Below are 24749 nucleotides of genomic sequence, written 5' to 3'. Positions count from 1 at the left end.
AGCCCATTAACTTTAGAGTTAATTTAAGTTTATTTGAAAGAGAAAACTATTTTATTGTCCACCCAAAAAAATGACAATTCATCACATTTACTTTGATTAAAAAAGGACTAAACTTTATTGACAAACTGCTGCAGACATTTTGACATAAGTTTAAGCTACCTATTTAGGCAGACTTACACATGTAGCATTTAATCTTCCAAGAACAAAATGGGAGGACGGTACAAATCCAATTAGGACTTTAACTTATGTACAAAGTGGATTTTGATTCCTTTTTCATTCAGCTGCAGTGTCCCTTTTTATATCATGCTAGTGTTGAGACATACTTGACTAACTTCCTTGGGAACAGCTCAATATTGATAACCGTCAACTTAAGGATATCATCAGCTTTTGGCCCCAGTGTCCAAGTGAGTTTTTCATGGAGTGTAGGATCTCAGATGGACAAAATACTTTGTCTTTTGAAATACTGAAATGTTAATTATTAGAACTATTACTGAAAGGTTGTTCATGATTAAAAAGCTCTCCATCAAATTCAAGTGGCCAGCCCCTCTCCCCAAATCAAACTCTTTAGAAACTTACTTCCCGCTAAGTATCTCTCAACACTGTATGTCTGGGGCTAGATTTCAAAACCCACGTAATGAAAAATTCAGTTTTACGAACCTAATTTTGTTTTGTTTTTAAATCAATTAACGTTAAAAATTGCATCAACTATTTAATTCATTAGGATCTTTCATATTAAAATTTAACCTTAAGATTCAACCGCCATGTGTTTTTTTATATAAAGGAAACATTTTTAGAGACATCTGAGCTCACTTTTACATGGTGGCACCTACTGCCGTTAACATTTGTGATTTTAAATCTTAAACAGCCCTGAATTTTGAAATGTAGCCTAGTTTGGGATTCTGCAACTACAACTTTACGGGATGCCTCAAATCAAAACTAAGAGAAAGTTAACAAGCCTTAACTTCAGAACCTTTAAGCAAGCAATGTCACTTTTGAAACTAACAGGTTTGTGTTTTTTTTTTTTACTCAACTTCTTTTTTATTATAAAAGGTACATTTCTGTTTATATTTAAACAACAAAGAAAAAAGCATCTACACACTTAAAAAATTAATTCGATATTCCTAAATCTATTTTAACTCATTTTAAAATACTACATACAGAAGCCAGAATGCAGAGTTAAGAATGGAGTAAGGTGGGGAGAAGAAGGGGACCACGAAGAAAAACACTTAGACAATTACTTGTCTGTTGTGGGTAAAGCAACAGGAATCCTGGGAGATACAAGAAATCAGTAACAACTTTGCTCATAACTGATATTTTCCCCTCATGTTTGTTTTTAATAACGTCCATATGGGTGCTCTCTGTATGCTCCCTTCACCGGCCTAGCTGGAGGGGCCTTCAGCGACGGCCTGGTCCCATTCCAGTCATCCTGGCCTGTGGGGAAAAGCAAGAACAGTTTATAAACCATGTGCCAATGGCATTTTGGAATGGGCAGGTGTAGGTCACCTGGTAAAGATCACCAAACATGCTGCTTTGCTTCCAATGTCTTGCCACCTCCTCTGTGGTTTACTTTTTTACTCTGCTTGGCCCTCCCTGCCAAGCAGCTCAGGCAACTTCCCAGGTATAGGGCAGTTCTGAGTGGATGGCCAGAAGGAACAGTTCAGAAAGGACTTGCGGTGATGTCCAGGAAAGAAGCTGTCCATAGGCAACATGCATGATCTATATTCCAGCCCCCAAACCTGGATAAACCCAACACCTTGCTTCGGACAGTGAGGAATCAATCTCACTGGGGCTGCAATGCTCTTTCCTATTTCCAAAGCAGTTCAGGAGAGAGCCTCTAGTAAGGTGACAACTTCTGGAAGTCTTTCAGATTGAAAGCAACAGAGGCAGCTCCCTCTCCATGCAACAGCAAGTCAGATTTGCCTGTGGAGAAGTATCCTCTGGCTCCCTGGGAAGAGCAAGCAAGGATCACATTTCAAGAACCCTCCACCAGCAGAGCTGGCCCACTGCTCTGGCGGTGGGAAATACAATCAAATGTATCTACAGCACTCATTAGGAGAATTTATTATCTCATTTTTGTGCCAATAGTCCAGAGACGCTAAACAACATGACATGACTGCTATCCTCAAATGGTTTTCCTTTGTGACGGGGAAAAGCCTATAGCAAAAACAATCGTGTACTTTTAGAGTTGATCTCTCATGAACACGAGTCGTTTATAAGTTTATTCTTTCCGCTCACCCCCAGACTTTACCCAGGCCTGCTATTTCTCTAGCTGCTTGCATTCACAAACATCTACTTCCATCATTCTAGGTCTAAAACCCCTACATGGATGTAAAGTTGCTATCTAAGCCTGTTTATACCTCTAGTACAACAGACATGTCCATCACTTTCTAAGTGACTTCTTACTGTACCAATCAGATAGTATATTTTTCTAGCTCTGTTTATAAAGGCAGAAATCAGAACAGATTAACCATGGCAGCATCATACCAGAAGCACAAGGAGCAGCCTGCCTGTTGCAGTGCAGTCTTTTTTCTAGCAGAACAGAAAGGTAATTTAGTGAACACTTACAAAGGTCCCATTTTACTGCTCACCGATGATGGGAAACACCCTGGGGCAATCATATCACCCTTCTAAACAGTGGCATATGAGCAGACCAATGCAGTGTTACAGATGGCAACTGTCCAGGACCATTTAGCTAGAGCTGGTAAAAACTGTTCCCCTGGACAACTGACTGGCTGCTAAATACTATGCTGAGGAGGTGAGGAGTCTATCTGTGGGAGCTCTAAGAAGCTCTTTCCTCTTTCAGTTAGGTGTAAGGGAGATTGTCAACTACTATCTTAAATTGTCAACTGCTGAGTCCCTTGCCAAGGTCTCTGGACTTCCCACAGGTATGCCAGAAACATCTCATATTTAAAAGGCTGCTCTCTCTACATCTACTGCCACATGGCACTCCCTCTGGGGCCCATTATCACAGGTCCATAACTGGCTCTTGAGGATACCTCCTGAGCAATGTGTTTTCAACCAGGCCTCAGGAAAGGCAGTTTGGTCCTGCTGCCATTCCAGCATCTACAGCTCTCTTGGGATTAAGGACTAAGTTGAGATGTCTCCAAGACAGTAAGGAAGCTGAACTGTCTTGAACTGGCTCCAGTCCCCAGTTTCTAATCTAACAGGCACCTTTCTTGCCCTCAAACTGCTCTTGTCATTGGGTCTCTTTCAGCTAGCATTTCCTCTACACTGAGATTCTTTACAATGAGATCCAAAATTGTTTTTAAAAATGAGATGGGTCAGAAAAGTTGGATATGATTCCATTCTTATTATCCATCAGTGTGGCCTAGGTATCTTGCAGCAAAGGCTCAGCAACATAACCTAGGTCTAGTCATCTCCCAGCGTCAGCCGAAAAGCCTGCTGCTCCAACCAGCCAACCTGGACCTTAGCCCGAGTTTAGGACATCCGCTTAGCCACCCAAGAGTACACCTAACTCATTTCAATAGTCTTTCTTTCTACTACACACCACCCGATTTAAATAAGAGCAGGATTTCTAGTGTCACATCTATCAACATGTTGATCTTTTTATGAGGTTTCTCCTTAGGTACATGACTGCCTGACCCCCAATAATCCCGTCACCAGCATTCTTCTGGGCACTTACTTGCACATTTTGTCCCACCACAGAAATAAAGACATACCATATGCTTCATAAGAATCTTGAACCTCCCCATGTCCATAGTCATAATATTCTGAGTCCCTGAAAGCCAAAGATAGAGTATTAGAGCTATACAGCAACCATGTTCAGTTTTACCTTTCTCCCAAATGCTTCCATATTTTAGTCATTTTACTGAGGGTGCAAAACAAACTAAAGAAAGTTCATTCTACCCTCATCTCCAAACTGTAAAATATTTCCAAAACATGTATATACTAGATACTCATTTAAAAATTATGACAACTACAGCAAAGAAAAATGAATAGCATACAATTTAAAGTGAAAAAGCTCAACCCAAAAGCTCAGTGTAAACACACACATTCACAGGGCTCACTGGAAGAGAATAAGCAAATATGAAAAGAACTGTCTTGTCCCCACTGCAGAATTATGAGAGGCCTTTCCCAACACAGTTAACATACATATATATACACATACACAAAAACATGTTTTTTAAAAAAAGACCAGAAGAGAACCTGAGTTAAGTAATGGGAATCTAGTACCCTTTTAAACTTCTATGCAACTTTAATGTAGTTGTGACAGTTTAAAGTAACAAATCAAAACAATTTTAAGGCATTTTCCCTTTGTTCCCATATAGTCACAGCTAAGGAATTTTTCATATGCCAACCCCAGATTCTACATTATAATTTAAGATACACAGTTTTCCAAATCTGCAGATCCAAGTGTGTGCCTTACAGATGTCAAAAGCAGAGGCAACACCCTGAAAAGGTGAGCCATCTGCTCCTTAGATTTGTGCTGCCTAAATCTCTTAGTTCCTCCAACTCCCTCTATATCCCAAGGACACGAAACAGCACTCCCACTGCCTGACTCACCCTTGGCTCTGGCTGTAATAGCCTTCGTAGCCTTCATAACTCTGTTCTGCATATGTATCATCATATCCCTACAAACAAAATGAAATAGAAAAAGTCAGAATCACACAAAGTAGGTAAGGTAATATGGAGGGCTTATGAATGAACAGAACATGGAATTTCCCTCCAAAGTATTAACATCTGTTGTGGAATAGTCAAGAAAGAAACATTTAGAAAACGATCAATCAAATTAAAAAAACCCTTTCAGCTTGGGCAGGAAATAACGTTCAAGTTGAAGTTTATCAGCATTATCAGCAGTAGTAGGGGGAGTCTCCTTAGTAAAACACTAAATATCAAGGCACAGCTTATTTCCTGTTTCATCTACATTTGTATACAGTAAATTATACTTAAAATGGAAAAATCTTCTCTCATAGTTTAACAATCACTGCAACAGAAGAGGGCAGATTCTAAACCTTATAGGCAGTTCCTGCTACCTACATCAAGGGCCAATGCCCTGTCACTCAACTTCCTTTGACAATCTGTTAGCTATTAAGAAATGGCACATGGTCCAAACGTCTTACATATTCTTCATATGTTTCTGGTGCAGGCGGTGGAGGCAAAGGTATTCTCTGGATGCCTGCTGTCCGTGCTCTTGGTGCTGGAGCACCCCTCACAGTAGGTGGGGGTGGCACTCCTCGAGTCACAGTGGCACCTCTGGTAATGGCTCCTCTCACTGGTGTACCACGCACTAAAGCCCCCCGAGGTGGCCCAACGCCACGGCCCCTGCAGAAAATAGTTTATTTTAAATGGATATTTTTAATAAATAGGCTACTTTCATGTTCAGATTTGTCTTAAAATTCTGGAGCCAGGTAGATTTTATGATGCCTTAAGTTGACTATTATCAAAAACAGAGGAATGGGGACTTCCCTGGGGGTCCAGTGGTTACGGCTGTGTTCTCACTGCTGTGGCCAGGGTTCAATTCCTGGTCCTCGAGTTAAGATCCCACAAGTTGTGCAGCACAGCCAAAACAAAACAAAACAAAAACACAGAGGGATGTGTAGGTAGGTAAAGGACCCATTCTGGAAGGTTCCCTAGGCCCATGGTGGACCTGTTAATATATTATTAGTGGAGAGTCTGTCTTGAGAGTCTGAATAGTCCATAAAGGTCAGTCAGCAAAGGTAAAATTCTAAAGTCAGAGACCATTTAAAAATGCTGAAAACTGTTCAAAATTAAAAACAACAACAACAACAAAAAAAACAGCTTCAGCAGGACTGCTGCACCTGCTTACAGCCAAAGTAACCAAGATCTAAAATTCCACTCTTTTTTTTTTTGCTGTGCCGCATGACTTGCAGGATCTCAGTTTCCCTGACTAGGGATTGAACCTGGGTCACGGCAGTGAACGTGTCAAATTCTAACCACTAGACCACCAGGGAACACTCTAGAACTCCACTCTTGATGCAACATACACATCCGGAGACCCCTTCTAAGCTGGAGATAAGGGCAGCAGGAAGATAGAAATGGTACTAGCAGTCAGATTTACATCCCATTTCTAGCTGTCTCTATTATTTTTACCTGGGAACAGGTGGAGGAGGCGGTGCAGCTCCCCGGCCTCGCACTGGCACCCCACGTCCACGGGAGGGCTCTGGTACTCCATTCAAGTAGGAAAGCTCTAAAAATTGTTCCTGGCAGATATCATCCATCATATCCTGTGGATAAAAGATAATGAGAAGGAGTATTGTGCAACATCTCTACCTTCTGCTGAGAAGTCATCTAGCCCACATGAGCCTTGGATGCGAAGAACAACTTTGAAAGCCCAGATGAAATCTCAGATTATTCTCTGAAGTCAAATGGCACGCTACCTGTCACCTCTTTGAGGAAAATCTTGATGGTAGGCCCCTCATTGTTCAGATGAAGTTCTTCATGATGTGGTCCCTGCCTAGCTCTCCAGATCACTTCCATCCTCTATCCATGTATAACCTCCTTTCAAGCCATGCTGAACAACTTGCAGTTCAGAACATGGCATACTCATACACATCCATTCTTGCAAACAGTTTCCTTTTCCTAGAATAATAAAAGCCACTACCATTAATTAAGCTCCACAGCTGGGTACCATATAATAAGCCTTACATAGGGTTTTCAGTTTAATCTTCAAAATAATCCTGAAGTAGGCAGATCTTCCCATTTGGGAAAACAGATTCAGAAAGCATAAAGCAACCAATATAAGGACATAGAGCTAGTGAGTGGCAGATTCTATATGTTAATTCAGAATTACTTATCTCCAAAATCTAGGCTTTGAATCATTAATGTATCAATTAATCAGTATATTGTTGCCTTTTTCTGTCCACCTGAAGGACTCTAATTCTTACAAGATTTAATCAAAAGTATTACCTTACCTCTTTTGAAAAACTTTCTCTTGATGCCAACTCCTCACTCTCTCCTCTTTTCCCATGGCACAATGTAATCTTCTCTAAGCACTTACCACATCATTTAAAAATGTCTGTCTGTCTTTCTCACTAGGTTATAAGCTCTTCAAGAACCATTTCTGTAACTTCAGACCCAAGCATAGTATTCAGCACCTACTAGATACTTAACAAATGTTTGGGATGAACAAGGAAACTGAGGCTCAAAAAGTGATATAATAACTTGTCCAAGATGATTCAGATAAAGCCCCCAGTCTAGTGCTCTTCCTGCTGTACCAGTTTCTAAGGGAAAAACGGAGGACTCTGGTCATGGATGCAAAAACAGGCTCATTTGTTTTCTTCACAAGGAGGAGGAACCGAGTCAAATGCCATTTGTAAATCTTTTCACGTGTTTCCCGATGAGAGCATTCAGTCTCAACACTTAGTGCATTTTTATATATCCCAGGTGCATACAGCTTCTAAAAGATTCTGGTCGCCACAGAGATGCTCCCTCCACCTCCACGCCCTGACTCTTCACCTCTTCCTACCTTACACATTTCCACTGTTTGAGACTCAAACATTAGAGAGTCAAGTGACCAATGATGGGCCATTTGCTCAGATTTCTCTAGCTGCCATAGCAACACTGAGGAAACCCAGATCTCCTTGGTAGGCTTCTTTTTTGAAGACTCACTTACATGGAAGTCTTGAAGATGTAGCTCTTTTATATGCTGAGATTAATGATAAAGAGAAGATGGGCATTCCTCTGCAGTTCTTCAGAAAACGGATGGCTCAGGATGCTTCAATACACACCTCAAAGAGCAAAGAAGCCCCTCAAGGGAAAATTTACCAGCTCTGAGTTTTTTCTAGGATATTTTAAATATGCTGTTTCAAGTTGAACATTCTAATGATGACATACTTAGAAGCAGAGCAGAATAGATATTTGAGACAGTGCTGGAATCCTTGGAGCTCAGCATTACAGAGACACACTGCCTAAAAATTTTTGCTCTGCCCATTCTCATATCCTCTGACAGTTCCAACTCCCTCATTTTACATGTATAAGAAAACCAAGAACTATGTATCATCTCTTCTCAGTTGATGAAAACTATGATGCTTACTCAATTCTAGTTGAATAGTACTCTAAATGCTTCCTAAGGTTCCAGAGTCTTCTTTGGTTGTTAAATATTGAACAGTAAGCAGTATGTTAACTCTGAAAACTACCAGGTCTTGTCAAAAGGCAAAAAGTCATAATTTCCTACTTATTCAAAGAATGAATAACCTCTGATCAGGTGGTAATAAGGAAGACAGGTAACCTGGTCTGTTCCAACTCTTCCAAGGCCTTAATTACATTCTGAAAGAAGCTATACACCAATCTGTTTAATGTCATCAACAGTTACGCCTACAACCATCATGCCTCCTTCAAATCAACTCTACTTGAGTAAACTCCTCCAGGATAGATTCTTGAATGCACTCAGGTCAGAATTTAACCCATTTACACTGGAGGCCAGATAACACATCATCAGACTAGATGATGCTGTTACCATCATCTAGACTCTCAGGAGTCTACACTATAACCCCTTAAGCACAGGGGGTTACAACTGCCTTCACCATTTTCCTATCATAACCTCCTGGTCCCATACTAGCACCAAAATAATTTATTGAAGACCCTGTTAAATCTTTTTAACCAAATGTTAGAATGCCAAGACACACTGTGGATCCAAGATATTGACAAAAGATACTGGCATACAACTAAAATCACATTAGACCAGGAGTGGTAGAGTGGCCTCGGGGCACAGTGGTTTGAGAAGTAGGTACAAGTAATGGACTACCTCAGAAAAATGAACATAAATTGCAGAAGTTGCAATTTCAGGTTATGCAGAGACCCTGATTAAGAACCCGTGCCTTAGCAATAAGCACAAGATCCCAGTATTCTCTTGCTCAAATGATACAGGATATGGATTTCCTTACTGGTACTAGAAACTTCTTGACTTCCTCCATAGCATGGGCCATAAGAGCATAAGCTTCACATGGGGGTCCAAAGACTTCAATGAAGACATGCAGATCCATATTCAAGTGGGCATATTTGGGGTCTCCACCTTTGCGCAACTCTTCCTCCTGTGGAAAAATGCAAAAAAACACCATTATCACTTGGACTACGGAGAAAATGACACCTTTACCATTAGGCCAAAGGGACAGTGAGAAATGACTCCAACACCTAAAAAAAAACCCAGTAAAGTATAAGAAAAAAGTAAAAGAAACTCTGGAGTATCGTAATTTACACAGTCTGCTAAACCTACGATTGGTCTGCTGCTAAAAGCTAACTGTTGTTCTGAATTGCTGGTGTGTTCATTGGAGCTCGTATTAGAAGGCACAGAAGAAACAAACGTAATTCCAGTCTCCATTCAGATAACAGCTGTTTGCCAAGCATCCATCCACTCATTCATTAATTGCCAAGCATTTGCTTTTAATAAACCCCAGGTAGAGCTGTTAATCACCAGCTCTTCTAATATGCTTGTATAGAGAAGGAAAAAAGTCATAACAGAGAGAAGAAAATCTCATGTACACCTCATTAAACAGAGTATTATACTTCAGCCCTAACTGTATTCATCCAGTGAGAAATGTTGGAGGAAAAAGAAGAGGGTCTGAGAAAACGTTCATCAATTAGGCTGCATACAAGGAGGCCTGAAAGAGTAAGTTTTTAGGCTGGAGCAGGTTATATCCCATCTAAAAAGCTGAATCTAGAAAGCTAAGACTATTTTGTTTTGGTGGGAAGTTTCTCCACACTTAGAGTATAAAGAATACAGGGCTATGGCTTGGGGAAAAGTAAGCTCTGGATCCTACTGTCAGGATTTCTCATGGTTCCTTCTGTAACATCTTCCTTTAGCATGCCTCACATTCCAGCTGGCTATAAAACAAACTAGCCAACTAATCCTCAAACTCACCTGCACTCACAACACTACTGCTCACACTTTTCCACACTAACTGGAAACAGAATGCTGTTCACATTTTAGTGTCTTTAGTCTGGGTAAGTTTCAGTACATTCAGCTTCCCCTTCCAAGTTTTCCTAGATAAGCTTACTAAGGCCAAAGCTGCTACTGCTATTTCTATTACTACACAGTGAAGTCAGAAAAAAAAACAATTACCGGGGCATACCAAGGTTCTTCTGGGGTTGCCAAAGTAAATTAACTGGTCTATAATCTCTCACATCCAATGCGAATTTAAGGGAATCATTTTCAGTACACATGTAAGAACTAGCTTCCATAAGGTATCCATACTGGACTCTAGGCTACTGGAAGGCATTAGGGTGTCTTGTCTCATTAATGTGAGCTTACCTTGGCTTTGTCTCTCATTGAGCCCTTTCCCAACACAGAAATCTTTGCACCAGTCTCTTCTTGCAGTCTTTTGATTGTATTTCCTTGTGGTCCAAGGATCTTTCCCACAAAATTGAACTGATAGAAAATAAAGACAGATTTCTAAATGTGTATGTTCCTATAAAATATTTCTACATGTATTATTTATCTTCAATAATCCTGTAAAGGAAGTAGAGTACTAACCACTCCCATTTTACTAAAGGATATACTGAAGTGGTACTGATAAAATTGATTAGCCAAAGGTTATACAACTGTAAAGAGGCTTCCTGGGTGGCTCAGTGGTAAAGAATCCATCTGCCAATGCAGGAGATGCGGGTTCGATCTCTAGGTTGCGAAGATCCCCTGGAGGAGGAAACGGCAACCTATTCCTGTATTCTTGCCTGGAAAATCCCAGGGACAGAGGAGCCTGGCAGGCTACAGTCACTGGGGTCACAATGAGTTGGACATGACTGAGCAACTGAGCATAGCATGGCACAAAACTGCAAAGTGGCAAGTCTAGAACTTGAATTTCCTGATGTAGTGTGGTGCTCTTTCCAAATTATCACACCACAACTCTTTGTAATTTAACATACATAAACATTTTTAAGGCAGTTACTTTAGAACAGAACAGACATATGGTACCCTTTGGTAGTACTGGTCTGACTGACTAAAACTAGTTGTTTTAAAAAAAAAAGGAGGAGGAGTAGAAACCATTTATTTAAAAGTGAAACTTTGGGAATTCCCTTGAGGTTCACTGGTTAAAACTGTGTGCTTCCACTGCAAGGGTCACAGGTTCCATTCCTGGTCAGGGAACTAAGATACTACAAGCAGTATAGCCCAAATCAAAAACAAACAAGAGCAAAAAAACTTTGAGTAAGAAATAAAATTAACTTATTTTTGTGTCACAAGGATTTGTGTTGTATTTCCTTTATTTAAACTTCAGCTGAATCTTCTGACAAAGAACAATTAGGGTTCAATTTTTTTCCTTTAAACTTGAAGCTAAACAAACACTTGAGAAGGAAATTCCTTTTTTGATAATAAAAAGATGGTCGCATTTCCTTCCTGGCTGTAGCTATGCTCTTGGTTGTGGGCCTGTGTGTCTCGCCTGCTGGATACGGTCACTACAAGCATGGGACAGAACCTTCACCAAGCCCACAATCTCTGTAAATCTTTTGTTACAGCCGGTGCTACAAGACACACCACATACTACATACTCTCATACTACGAAGACAACTCAAAGAAATGAGGCACTCTTTCCCTTACCTTGGGATACTGCTTGACAGGTATCAGAACCCTCTCCTTCAGCTTCATGTTCTTGTGAGAAAATAAATCCAAGTAATTCTCCTCATCGTCCTTTTTTGAATCCCCTTTCTGAATCTTCTCAATTTCTGAATAGGACAAACAGAAATTTAATTTAGCTTTGTTCTTTTAAATAAAGGCAAAATTCTAAGTCTACTTAAAGCAGTAAGAGGGAATAGTGTAATGAGACCAAATATTAATGAACAGTTCAGATGAATAGTGCCTTAATTTCAAATAGAGACAGCACCAAAGCTAGATGAAGTTGACTAGGAAACCGAAAGCCTGCCTCTTTTTATTTACTTGGCTATGCTGGCTCTCAGTTGTGGCATGTGGGATGATCTCTGAGTCGTGTGGGATCCTTCGCTGCACATGACTCTCTAGTTTTGGCTTGCAGGCTTAGTTGCTTCGCCACATGTGGGATCTTAGTTCCCTGGCCAGGGATTGAACCCACATCCCCAGCATTGGAAGTCTGGAGTCTTACCCACTGGACTACTACTTTGAGGGAAGTCTCAAAGCCTCCCTCTAGTAAGGGCAGTTTGCTCTTTACTTTCAGCTGAAACCTCTACAGAGACATTCCAATGTTCTTTAGACAGGAGCGAGACGAGGAAAGAGGGATAATTAAACTGAAAAAGATTAAAACCTCCATCAAGAAAAAGTCCAAAGCCATATCTTTATTATTATTATTCTATTTATTCATTTTGGCTGCACTGGATCTTTGCTGCTGCACTTGGGCTTTCTCCAGCTGTGGTGAGCGGGGGCTACTCTCCAGTTGCAGTGCTTCTGCTTCTCACTGTGGTGGCTTCTCTTGCTGTGGAGCACAACCCCAAGGCGAGCGGGCTCAGTAGTTGTGGTGCACCGGCTTAGTTGCCCTGAGGCAAGTGGAATTTTCCTAGAGGGATCAAACCCATGTCCCCTGCATTGGCAGGTGGATTCTTAACCACTAGACCACCAAGGAAGTCCCCAAAGTTGTATCTTAATGAAGAGACAAAGGTAATTTAACTACACAACTGAGAGTCCTATTAAAAGTTTGTAACAGTAGTGCTTTGGATAGGAGTAGTCCTTAAAAGTTTGAAAGACCTCGGTTTTACTCTGCCACTCACTAGTTGTGTGAACTCTGAGAAGTTTAACTGTTCTGAACTTTGATGTCCTCATTTGTAAAATGGACGTTATTATCTACTTCAAGAGGTTGCTATAAAGACAGAATAAAGTAACATGCAGGGACTTCCTTCGTGTTCCAGTGGCTGGGACGCCTCTCTCCCAGTGTAGCGGGGCCTGAATGTGATCCCTGGTCAGGGGACTAGATCCTGCATATAGCAATTAAAAAGATGCTGTATGCCCCAACTAAGACCTGGCACAGCCAAATAAATAAAATAAAATACGCAAATATGCTAATTAAAGCCCATTTCTTTCTTTCTGCTTTTCCTTTTGGCCATGCAGGATCTTACTTCTGACCCCTGCAGAAGTCCGGAGTCTTCACCACTGGACCACCAGGGAAGTCCTAAAAGCACATTTCTTAGGAAGTGTTTTAATATCTACTTAACACTCTCTAGCCCAAATTCACTCAGTGTCCTAAAGGAAAAAATGCACCAAGGTAATTTCAATTCACAGGTTAAGACAGTTTCATCAGCTAGAACCTTAGTATCCCAAAAGATTCCTATCATTAGTGAACTCCATTCATTCATTCATTCATTCAGTGATTCCAAGTGTTTGAGTGCTTCCTATGGTGAGGCACATGAAGGGACAGGTATAGGTATGATCACTAAGCACCATGGAAAACTTACTAAGGGCCAGGCACTTGGCCCTGTAAAGTATAGGAGAAACCACACAGTCAGTCAGACATGGTCCCAATCTCCACTATGTCTATATACAAGAAGTACCAGTATACGAAGCTGGCGATGAAGAATAGTTAACAGCTACAAAAGGAGTACTAACAGAGATGGGGGCAGAGTATGGAGGCAATGAATATCAGCAATTAAAATATTATACTATGGTCCACTGAGAATAAAAAAAAATTTTATACGCCCTAAAATCAGTGGAACACTTTAACTAACACAATGTTCTCCTTATACAACATTTCCAGTGTTTCTATCTTCCAGATTTTAAAAAAACTTTTTGGCCATGCCAAGGGGCATGTGGGATCTTAGTTCCCCAAGCAGGGGTCAAATCTGTGCTCTCTGCACTGGCAACATGGAGTCTTAACCACTGGACCAACAGAGAAGTCCCTATCTTCTGTAATTTAAAGATAAGGGTTCTCAAACTTCAATATGCAGCAGAATCATCTTGATGGCTAGTTCAACTAGACTGCTGGGACCCAATCCCAGTCTGGGAATGCATTTAGGATTGTGTTAGGAATCTGCATTTAAAACCATGACCAGGTCATTCTGATATTGCTGCCCTAAGGTTCACACTTCAAAAACCACTAGTTCAATATACGGGCTTCCCCTGTGGCTCAGATGGTAAAGAATCTGCCTCAAATGTGGGAAACCCAGGTTCGATCCCTGAGTCGGGAAGATCCTTTGGAGAAGGAAATGGCAATCCACTTCAGTATTCTTGCCTAGAGAGTTCCATGGACAGAGGAGGGTGGCGGAGCTTTATATACCTTAGTATATAAAGATATAATACTTTAAACACATTCTGCAAATCTAAACCTTTAACAAACTTTAAAAAATTACTGTTTAGAATAAATCTAGCTATGATGTAGGAAAGTTACTGAGACTCACAGAGTTCAGAATTCCAAACTGAAGGCTTCTGTGTTTGGAAGCCTAAACTGAGATGTTATACACTTAAAAGAACCGTAAATGACCATGCTCTTTGCACTCCTATTTTTCATTGCTTGGAGTAGAAAGCAAATTTAACCTTACCATCAACAGACTAAATGCTTCATTCAACACCCTATTTGTTCACTGTTTCACTGCCTGTGTATCCTGACCTCCACTCCTTCCCATTTACTGCTAATATTAACTTTGCAGTCACTGGTTTTGAGCTACCATCTCTGAACACACCTCTTCTAGAGCTTTTGGGCTGGTCAACTGGGTACTTAAAATCTTCAAATGTCCTACAGGAACAAAGATGCCACATTTCAAACCAGAATACACCACTGAGGAGCTTCTAAAAATGTGGCACAAGTTATATACGTCATCTCACCCATGTCTCTGTGTGCTCTAACTGCTGCCATCTAGTTAGGCCCTTCAGCTGTACTTTCTACCACTTTCCAGAAACTTTAATTGGTCAGAACAAGAAGCTAAGACTCGAAATCTGTTAATCTGTATTCCCATAGGAAGCAGGGCTGCAAACGTTGAACCTAGTAGAAAGGTTTAATATCAATGAAATGTGCCCTGTGAATATAAGGCCTTTCTAAAACATGGATCTGGGACTTCCCCGGTGGTCCAGTGTTTAAATAAGACTCTCTGCTCCCAATGCAGGGGGCCTGGGGTTTGATCCCTGGTCGGGCAACTAGATCCCACACACCCCAACTAAGACCTGGCACAAACAAATAATAATAAATAAGCAAAATTTAAAACACAGATCCTTCTGCTATGTTTTGAATGAGGTAGATTTAATTAGGATCCCCTTGTCCACTTACCTTACAATTTAAAGAATAATATTAAAGCATTTTTTAGAGAATTCAGAGAACAATGATTTAAATAAAACAGGACTGAAATGATAAATCAATCACAGGGTTAGCCTAGAAAGCAAAAGAAGCAATTTGAGCCTTCAAAGAGAGTCATCTTCCACTTTTGGAAGGGGAAGGACCAATCCTTTATTCAGTGCCTGCTGCTGCTGCTGCTAAGTCGCTTCAGTTGTGTCCGACTCCGTGCGACCCCATAGATGGCAGCCCACCAGGCTCCCTTGTCCCTGGGATTCTCCAGGCAAGAACACTGGAGTGGGTTGCCATTTCCTTCATCCAATGCATGAAAGTGAAAAGTGAAAGTGAAGTCACTCAGTCGTGTCCGACCCTCAGCGATCCCTTGGACCGCAGCCTTCCAGGCTCCTCCGTCCATGGGATTTTCCAGGCAGGAGTACTGGAGTGGGGTGCCATTGCCTTCTGCCTATTCAGTGCCTACAATACATCAAATTCTATACAAATATGACCCCATTTATACTCAAACATTACTGGGTGAAACAGCTGGTACTATCTCTATTTTACAACTGAAGAAACAAACTCAGAGAAGTTAAATCTCTAAGTCAGAAAGCTGTTGAAGTAGTACCCAAATAAGGATTAAAACCCAGGCTTTCTCTAACTTCAAACCTCATGCTTTTATTATTGCCTCTCAATAGGTAGAGAGGGGCACACTTTATTTAAGTGAAAAAAGAGCTACTTTTGTAAAGTTTTGGGAAATTCAGCTTATACCCCCAGACACTGTCATCCACCTAAATGCAACAAAAGGGCTCTATCGACACCTCAGATGTTCAGCTGCCTGATCTTTTTCTTTTTCAATTTCTCTCCTTAGCCTCACTTCTTGTGGAGAGCTAACAAGCAGGCTGTAAAGGGAAGGAAAAAAAAAAAAATAAGGTGAAGCTTCCTAGAAATGCCTTACCCGCAGGCAAAAGTACTTCTAGACAATCTTTGTGAAATTGACTCCTTTAAAAGATCTTTTCTTGGGTCTCTGGAGACCTTGGATGTCCCAAGAGTCAAAGAAAGAAAAAGTATCCTGTAAACAACACAGAGAGGTGACCTGTTTGGTTCAGAGTCAGATGCTGACAATAATCATTATCTTACCCTTTTGGGTTTCCCTTTTTCTTTATAATGAGGATTATCCTCACTTAACAGGTGCAGAAATCCTGTCCAACATCACAAAATTAATGACAGAGGAGGTATTTAAACCCAGGTTATTCTGTATGTCAGTTAGCAAATTCAATCAGTGTTGTGGCATTTCTTCTACTATAACTTAACCCTTCCTTTTTTGGTAGGTCTTATCACAACCGTATTGTAAGTGCCAAAGGATGAGAACTGCTTCTTAAATATATGTCTGAGAGGAAAACCTGAGTTTTGAAGCTAAACAGAACTGGGTGTGAGTCCCAACTCTGCTACATGCTTGCTGTGTGACCTTGGGGCAAGTTGTTAAACCTCAGTCTTGCTTCTTACTTTTAAAAAGGAAGATTTTTTTTTTTTAAACAGAAAAAAGATTTCATGAACAGAAAAATATTAATTCTAGAGAAGTTAGAAAAAATTATATACAGATTTTATTAACTGGCCTGGCTTAACTAAAAATGACTATCATGTACAATCCATTAACTGAACATTTAATAAATGCTACATAAGGAGCAAGACAGTCATGATTTTCTGACTAAGGCATCCAGAGATAGTGTTTCTAGAAGGGCAAGATTCACAGGGTATCTGCTCCAAAAGGTCAGGTGTCACGCCCTCCTCCAGAATATCAATGTATTCACTTCAAACATCTAACAACAGCACTCCTGCCCCTGCTACCAACCATTTCTGGACCCCTTCATCACTGCCATTTATAATACAGTGCCTAATAGACAACAGGCATCTATAAACATACACCAAATTAAAGAAATATTCCATTAACACTCTCAACTTCCCTTAACAATTCATATAACTTTACCATTCCCAAGTTTATAGTTCTCTGCCCTGTATCTTGTCTGTTGGTAAATCCTTATGGATTCACAAGTCCAATAAGTTTATTAACTTTGTATAAAGCCACTCCATTCTTTTCATTTTTCAAATTAATTATTCTGTAAAGTAAGAACACAAAGCTACACATTTTTAATTTTATTTAGGGTCATGAGCCCTTACAGACTAACTCCCCAGAAAAACAGACGCGGTATTTCACATACAATGTTAACTAAGGGTGGGTATTGGCTCAAAAAAAAAAAAAAGCTTCAAAGCCTGAGTTAAGAGCCCTCTAAGAGGGGTTCAATTCCCATATTTCAAGATAATGGCAAACTCTATCATGGCCTATTGACCATGGTCTCCCAAATCTCTTTCTTAGGGTACAACTTACAGTTTAGGGCTTTTTTTTCCTTTTAAAAACAAAACAAACAAACCACTTTATCTTAAAATAATTGTAGATTTACATGCAGTTTTAAGAAATAAGAGATTCCCCATATCCTTCACCCACTATTCTCTATGATAACATTTTGCAGGTCTATAATACAATATCATAACCAAAAAATGCAATTACAATCTACTGACTTTATTTGGATGTCATCAGTTTTGCATGTACATGTGTGTGTGTGCACGCGTGTGTGCTTAGCTCTATGCAATTTAATCAGATTCACTCGACCACCACCAGTGTTGGTACAGAACGATTCCAGTACACCACAGAACACAAAGTTCCCTCATGCTGCCCTTTTATAGGCACAGTCACTTCCCTTCCTCTCTCCTTCACACTGGCAATCACTGATGTTCTCCAACTCAAATTATTTTGTCTTTTTAAGAATGTTAAATTAATGGAATTATACAGTATGCAATCTTTTGAGACTGGCTTTTTCATTCAGCTAATTCTCTTGAGGGAATTCCTTAGCTGTCCAGTGGTTAGGGCTTGGTGCTTTCCCTGATGCTTTCACCAGGGCTGGGGTTCAATCCCTGGTCAGGGAATCAAGATCTTATCTTTTTTTTTTTTTTTTTTTTATCTGTTGAGTAGTATTTCATGGTATGGATGTACCACAGCGAAACTATTCATCAACTGGACATATATGGCTTATATCCAGTTTTCGGCTATTATGAAAATTCATGTACAGGTTTCCTATGAATGTGAATTCTAATTTTTCTGGGATAAATGCCCACAAGTGTAATTGCTGAGTCGTATGGTAAACACATGTTAAGTTTTGTTAAAACCTGTTGTATCTGAAATTTATTCATGCTAACAACATTTTAATTTTTCTGGTATTACATGTTCCATAAAAACAATATTGTACCACATGGATAAAGCCTTATGGGATTGACCTTTTCATATAACATTAGATTTCTAAGATCTCTCCATGTTGTGGCATTCAGCTATAGTTTTCATTTTCACTGCTGTATTTCATTTTGAAAACTTCTCAGTATCCAATCAATGATGAAATAAGGTACACCATTTTATTACTGAGGCATTCACGAATAAAAGTTTGAGCATATTCCCAATACATTCCTATTTTCCTAGATAAACAACCATGAAGTTGTTGCAAACGGTAAATGCTGCCTCTTTCTTTCCTAGTATTTATATTCATACCTACAAAGACATCCCTCAGTGTCCCAAGAAGACTGGTCCCAGGACCACACCCCCATACCAAAATAAGCGGATTTCAAGTACCTTGTATAAAATGACAAAGTACTTGTAGATAACCTACACACACCCCCTTGTGTACTTCAAATCATCTCTAGATTACTTATAACATCTAATACAATGTAAATAGTTGGAAATACAAGGTAAACCACTGCAAAGCCAATTCAAGTTTTGTTCTTTGGAAATTGTGGAATCCCCCTACCCCTGAATATTTCTGATTCACTGTTGGTTGAATTCACATACATGAAGAAACTGTGGATATAGACAGCCATTATTTGGTCTGTACAGGTCCTCTTCAATTCCACTTCTTGGGTTTAATAGGTCTTGCCAGAGGTCTGTACAATCATAGCTACAGTTTTTCTAGTTGTCATGTACAGATTGTGAGAGTTGGACCATGAAAAAGGCTGAGTGCCGAAGAAATGATGCTTTCAAATTACGGTGCTGGAGAAGACACTTGAGAGCCTCTTGGAATGCAAGGAGATTATATCAGTCAATCCTAAAGGAAATCAGCCCTGAATTCACTGGAAGGACTTTCGGTGAAGCTCCAATATTTGACCACCTGATGTAAAGAGCTGACTCACCGGAAAAATTCCTGATGCTGGGAAAGACTGAGGGCAGGAGAAGGGGGTGACAGAGGATGAGATGGTTGGATAGCCTCACCGACTCAATGGACATGAGTTTGAGCAAGCTCCGAGAGATAGTGAAGGATAGGGAAGCCTGGCTGACTGCAGTCCATGGGGTCACAAAGAATCGGACATGACTTAGATGTATTTAAATACATAAAAAAAAGATGTATTTCTATAGCACATTGTAAATAAAATACAGAAATTAACTATTTGAAATTTAAATAGGTTTTTGTTTGGAAATATTCTGAACTGACGTGTTTTTTTGGCCTTGCCATGCTGCATGCAGGATCTGTTTCCTAACCAGAGATCAAACCCATGCCCTCGGCAGTGGAAGCGTAGAGTCTTAACCACTGGACCACCAGGGAAGTCCCTGCACTGAGTGCTTATGGAAAATGAACTGCTGAGTATCCTTTCAAGATCATCTGGGGACTGTTAATCTATTCAAAATGTTTACTTATTCCTGAGTCATTTATACTGACTTGTACTTTCCCAGTTATAAAAAGTAGAAAAAGAACACTGATATATATAAAAACATCTTATGTTTATTATATAAGTATTTAACACAAATACTATGATAAATTATTTGTTTCAGAAAACAAGCATGGGTACCCTGAAAGTCCTTGTACTTCTGCAAACGCATTTAATTGTCATCATAGTTGATTATCAATTTGGCTAATATAGAAGTCTATATTCAAAATCAAAATCCTTCAGAATTGTGTTGATATTTTTCCATCATGCAATGAACATGAATATTCATTCACCAACTATTTAGTAAGAAGCCACTCTGTGCAGTACTCTTAAAGGAACAGAAGACACAGCTGTGAACAAAGCAGACAAAAGATCCCTGCCCTGGTAGAGCTGACATTCTGGTCATAAAGAGGGGGTAGCCAACAAGCAAACACATTAACTACAACATATGGTGCATCAGATGCTGATAAGTACAAAATAAGGTTAAGCTGGGAAAGGGAGAGGGAGGGCTGGGAAGGCAAGAATGGTCTGGTTCTTGTGGCACCTCTTGGGAAACGGGCAGAGCTGCCTGGAGGAGTCACAGTCCCAAGTGCTATGCTCTCTGGGTTTCCTCCTCCTTCTATGTCTTGGTCTCGTTACCTTCACTGATCTGTTGGCTAGACTATGATGTGTTCAGATTTTCTTTTAATATTTTAGCACACATAAATTTTTTTGTGTACAATTTGTTGCAGGCACTATAGTGAGGGATGGGGGAGTGGTGAGCAAAGAGGTTTAGGTGTGAGGATCCAGACTTAGACTGACTTCAAATCTTCCTTATGAAGTTTATTGATTTTGTTACCTTAGGCAAATTATTTAATCTGCTTGTCTTGGTTTCCTCATATGTAGAAATAAACATAAGAGTAATAAGAGTAACTTCCTCTTAGTAAGGTTAATAGTTGATGTAAAGTGCTCAGACCAGTGTCCAGCATCCAGCATAGTGTTAGTCGTATTTTTCCTACACGTATCCTCATCACAGAGTTTAACTACTATTGTCTTCTCAGTCTCATTTCCTCACAATTGGTCAACTTTGCTACAATCCCTTTTCCAGATCATTCAAAAATATCTTAAATTAACTATACTCAACTTAAAAAAACCTTAAAAGCTGGGTCCAACATATATCAACATTTATCCATGCTAAGAGTCTTCCTGGGTAGCTCAGCTGGTAAACAATCTGCCTACAATGCAGGAGACCCAGGTTCAATTCCTGGGTCTGGAGGTTCCCCTGGAAAAGGGATAGGCTACCCACTCCAGTATTTTCGGGTTTCCCTGCTGGCTCAAATAGTAAACAATCTGCCTGCAATGCGGGAGATCTGGGTTCGATCCCTGGGTTGGGAAGATCCCTAGAGGCAGGCATGGCAACCCACTCCAGTATTCTTGCCTGGAGAATCCCCATGGACAGAGGAGCCTGGCGGGCTATAGTCCATGGAGTTGCAAAGAGTTGGACATGACTAAACCACTAAGCACAGCACACTCATACTGAGAAGTATTCACGTTTCCCAAGTCAGCTCTCTCAATGAGCCAGCATTACCTCAACCCCCTTTCTCCAATTAAAATTCAATTTGATTGAAGAAAAAATGACATAAAAAAAGCTTTGGACTTCTCCAGTGGTCCAGTGGTTAAGAATCCATCCTGCAATGCAGGGGACCTAGGTTTGATACATGGCCCTGGGGTCTAAGATCCCACATGCCACAAAGTAATGAAGCTTATCGGTGGAAACTAAGACCTGACACAGTCAAATAAATAAATTATATATATTTTTTAAAAAGTGAGAGGAAAAAAAGCTCAAATTAAAAAAAAAAATTAAAGCACGCTCTCTTGTGACAAAAGTTAAGCAGTAAGAGAACGGTGAAAATTTTATGTTAACTTATAAGGATCAGGCTTTCCTGGTGGCTCATATGGTAAAGAATCTGCCTGCAATGCAGAAGACCTGGGTTCGATCCCTGGGTAAGGAAGATTCCCCTGGAGGAGGGCATGGCAACCCACTCCAGTATTCTAGCCTGGAGAATCCCATGGACAGAGGAGCATGGTAAGCTACTGTCCATGGGGTCACAAAGAGTCGAACATGACTGAGCAACTAACACCTTCACTATAAGGATTAAGTTTTTGATAGCTACTCTAAGAAATCGTATTTTACTTAAAAGACTAGACTAGCACTGGACACCTGATGTGCGCAGAATGGCAAGAAAAATTTTGTGTTTTCATCCTAACTGTGTACCACAAATTTACAACTAGGAGAAAATTGGTGGCAAGTTATTAGCTAATGATTATAGGTCAAAAGGAACTGTGCCAGAGCTTTTTATACAACATTTAATCCTCACAATTCACCACCCCACTTTACAGATGAGCTTAGTGAGATTCAGAAAGTTTCCCAAGAGTAGATGACTAGTCAAGAGCTAGAATTTCAAACCCAAGTCAACACCTTACAGTTTTAAAGTTTGTTATTTTATTCTCACACATTTAATCTGGACTGTTTGAAGATGCAAAATAAAAATAAGACCCATCAACTTTTACCATTGTCTGAAGTTCTTGAACCTACACGTACTTGCTTTCAAACAACTGGTATTTGCTATATGCAAGACAATATGAAAAACATAAAGATTAAAAAAATCTTTCCTTGCCTTCAAAGAGTTTGCCAGAAGAACACAATGAACAGTAATGTTTCAAACAATCTGACTGTGTTAGAGAAGAGCAAAGCACAGAGTTGAAACCGTAAGCAGTTTATTTAAATGTTATTCTTGAATGTCTCGGGCTTTGTTTACTGTTTAAAAGTAAAGGTCTCTGATGTTGGGAGATAGAGAACAAACGCAGGGGAAAAGGTATTTTCATATGGGGCCTGTCCATTATTTCAATCCTGCCAAAGGGTCCAACTACTCACTCAGTGTTGGAAGGTTTTGAATTTTTATTTGGTTATAAAATTTAGGTATCATAAGACACTCTTATTATACCGTTTTAACAAGAAGAGAGAGCAAAATAGGCGGCTTTCGGGAGAAATCAGAGCGACTAGATGATGGCTAGTTTTGAGCAAAAAAGGAGCGCTAGTCTACAGACAGAGAACAAAGACTACTATTCCTTATCTGTTTCACTACTGAAAAGAGCAGGGGAGGAGGCCACGCAAACTTCTGTCAATTTTTTCCCCCATCTGATTGGGAATGCCACGCAAACCATCCTTAACCTCTCTCTATCACCCCTTCACCGTCTCTAGGTTTATTTTTTTTCCCCTTTCTTGAATGCACAACACACATTATAAAATAAAGGGATCCAAAACGTCTGGCTCGGCAGAAATGACCATCTTATTGCCGAGATCGGAAATATAATTCGGAAAACCTCAAGCTCGGATTCCCACAGGTTGCTCCTGCCTCCAAGCAACTCAAGCTCCAGTTACCGCTAAGTCCGATCGGCCCCTGCGGCCGCGGCGCGCTGGACAGGGCACCCCAGTCTCACTCCATCTCACCTCGCCCCCCGCCCCCACTCACGGTCCCTCCGGGCTCAGGCTGCCTTCACCTCCTACACTCTCAGTTGAGGCGCCGACCGCCACCCGCGATCAAACAAGCTTCCCCTTTGGGGGAAGGGGGAGATGAAGGTTCCTTTCTGGAAGAATCTGAGCACTCGGAGCGCAGGGCAGCTGTAAGAGGGGAGGCGGAAGGGTCGGCCAAAGGGGCGGGGAACGCGGCATTTATCCATCAAGATCTTTGCGCTAAGAGATCGCCAAGTTCCCTCCGGGCCTCCACTGCAGCCTAGAAATTCTCCCTCGCACTCTGGGCCGGGATGGGAACGTGGGATCTTAAGCTTCCGAAGATGAGGATGAGAGGAGTCCACGACTGCCTGCGTCCTCAGGGAACGGGAAGCAAGAGGAACAAAGCCGCTACCACCCATGCCCCCGGGTGGCCGGGCGACCCAGAGGGACCCCAGAGGCCCGCTTACCTGCCGTCAGCAACTGCATGGCGTGAGTGAAGGACGGGTCGAGCGAGTCCTTCTCGGCCATGAGTTCGGGCAGATACTTGTTCTCTGGCTCCATCTTGACGGAGGCAGTGGCTGAGGGGGGCAGTAGAGGGGTCGGCGCTGGACCGCCCACTGTCGCGTCGGGACCGGTGGCCGAGGGCGGCAGCAGCGGTGGCGGCTGCGTGGCGGGCGAGGCCCGGGCACCCCCCGCGAGACCCTCCTCCGCCTCCCCGGGACCGGTGAGGCAGCGGCGGCTGCCGAGGGGGCGCCTGACGCACAGAGGGGTGGGCACCTGAGGGGTCCATGGAGCCGCTGCGGCCCGAGGACCGGCTCATGCGCGCGGCGGGGTCGTCCCGGCGCTGCATTGGGAAAGATGTGCGATTAAGGGATCGAGGAAGCGACGCGGTAGCGGCGGAGGCCCGAGCGGCGGCGGCCCGAGCGGCGGTTGGCGGGGGTGGGAGAGCGGGAGCGATAGCGACCGAAGCCGACCCGAGCGACCCAGCAAAAGAGAGCACCGGAAATGAGGCGGCGCGCGTGCGCAGCCAGCCACCGGCACCGCCCTTGGGTCTCTCCGCGGAGAACAAAGTCCCCGGTCGGGCCACGGCGCTTGCGCACCGCCGCGGAGTCCGAAGAAGTCGCCTCCCCGCTCCCCTTTTTCCCTCTGAGCCCTCCAGGCCTGGTACTTGTGCGCGTGCGCGGGAGGCCGCGGGCTCCGTTCGTTTCTTTTCCACGTGACTCGGCGTTAGCGGGACACGTGTCTCCTCCCTTTTCTGGCCGAGCGCACGGAGGGGGCGGGGGCTGTGGAATGTCTTTGTCTGCGCGCGAGCCCGCGGAGTGTGGGGCGGGAGACCTGTTACTCGCTGGGCCACGCCTCCAACGGCTGAGCTGGCGGGGGGGGGGACC

At 41.8% G+C, this 24749-nt stretch overlaps 1 protein-coding gene across 1 annotated transcript; it reads right to left on the bottom strand.

The window, feature by feature from the left end:
- Nucleotides 1-86: 86 nt before the first annotated feature.
- Nucleotides 87-24568, bottom strand: KHDRBS1 (KH domain containing, RNA binding, signal transduction associated 1). The gene is given in 10 exon segments (XM_010836897.1): nucleotides 87-1431; nucleotides 3681-3739; nucleotides 4525-4592; nucleotides 5082-5283; nucleotides 6073-6206; nucleotides 8865-9011; nucleotides 10229-10345; nucleotides 11510-11634; nucleotides 23829-24054; nucleotides 24056-24568. Coding segments are annotated over 10 exon segments (1332 nt in total). The 5' UTR covers nucleotides 24212-24568; the 3' UTR covers nucleotides 87-1333.
- Between the last annotated feature and the right edge of the window lie 181 nt (nucleotides 24569-24749).

The sequence above is a fragment of the Bison bison genome, unplaced genomic scaffold (genome assembly GCF_000754665.1).
Source record: "Bison bison bison isolate TAMUID 2011002044 unplaced genomic scaffold, Bison_UMD1.0 scf7180017864068, whole genome shotgun sequence".
Taxonomy (NCBI): domain Eukaryota; kingdom Metazoa; phylum Chordata; class Mammalia; order Artiodactyla; family Bovidae; genus Bison; species Bison bison.
Note: the sequence above shows the minus strand (reverse complement) of the source record. Positions and strands in the feature narration are given on the sequence as shown.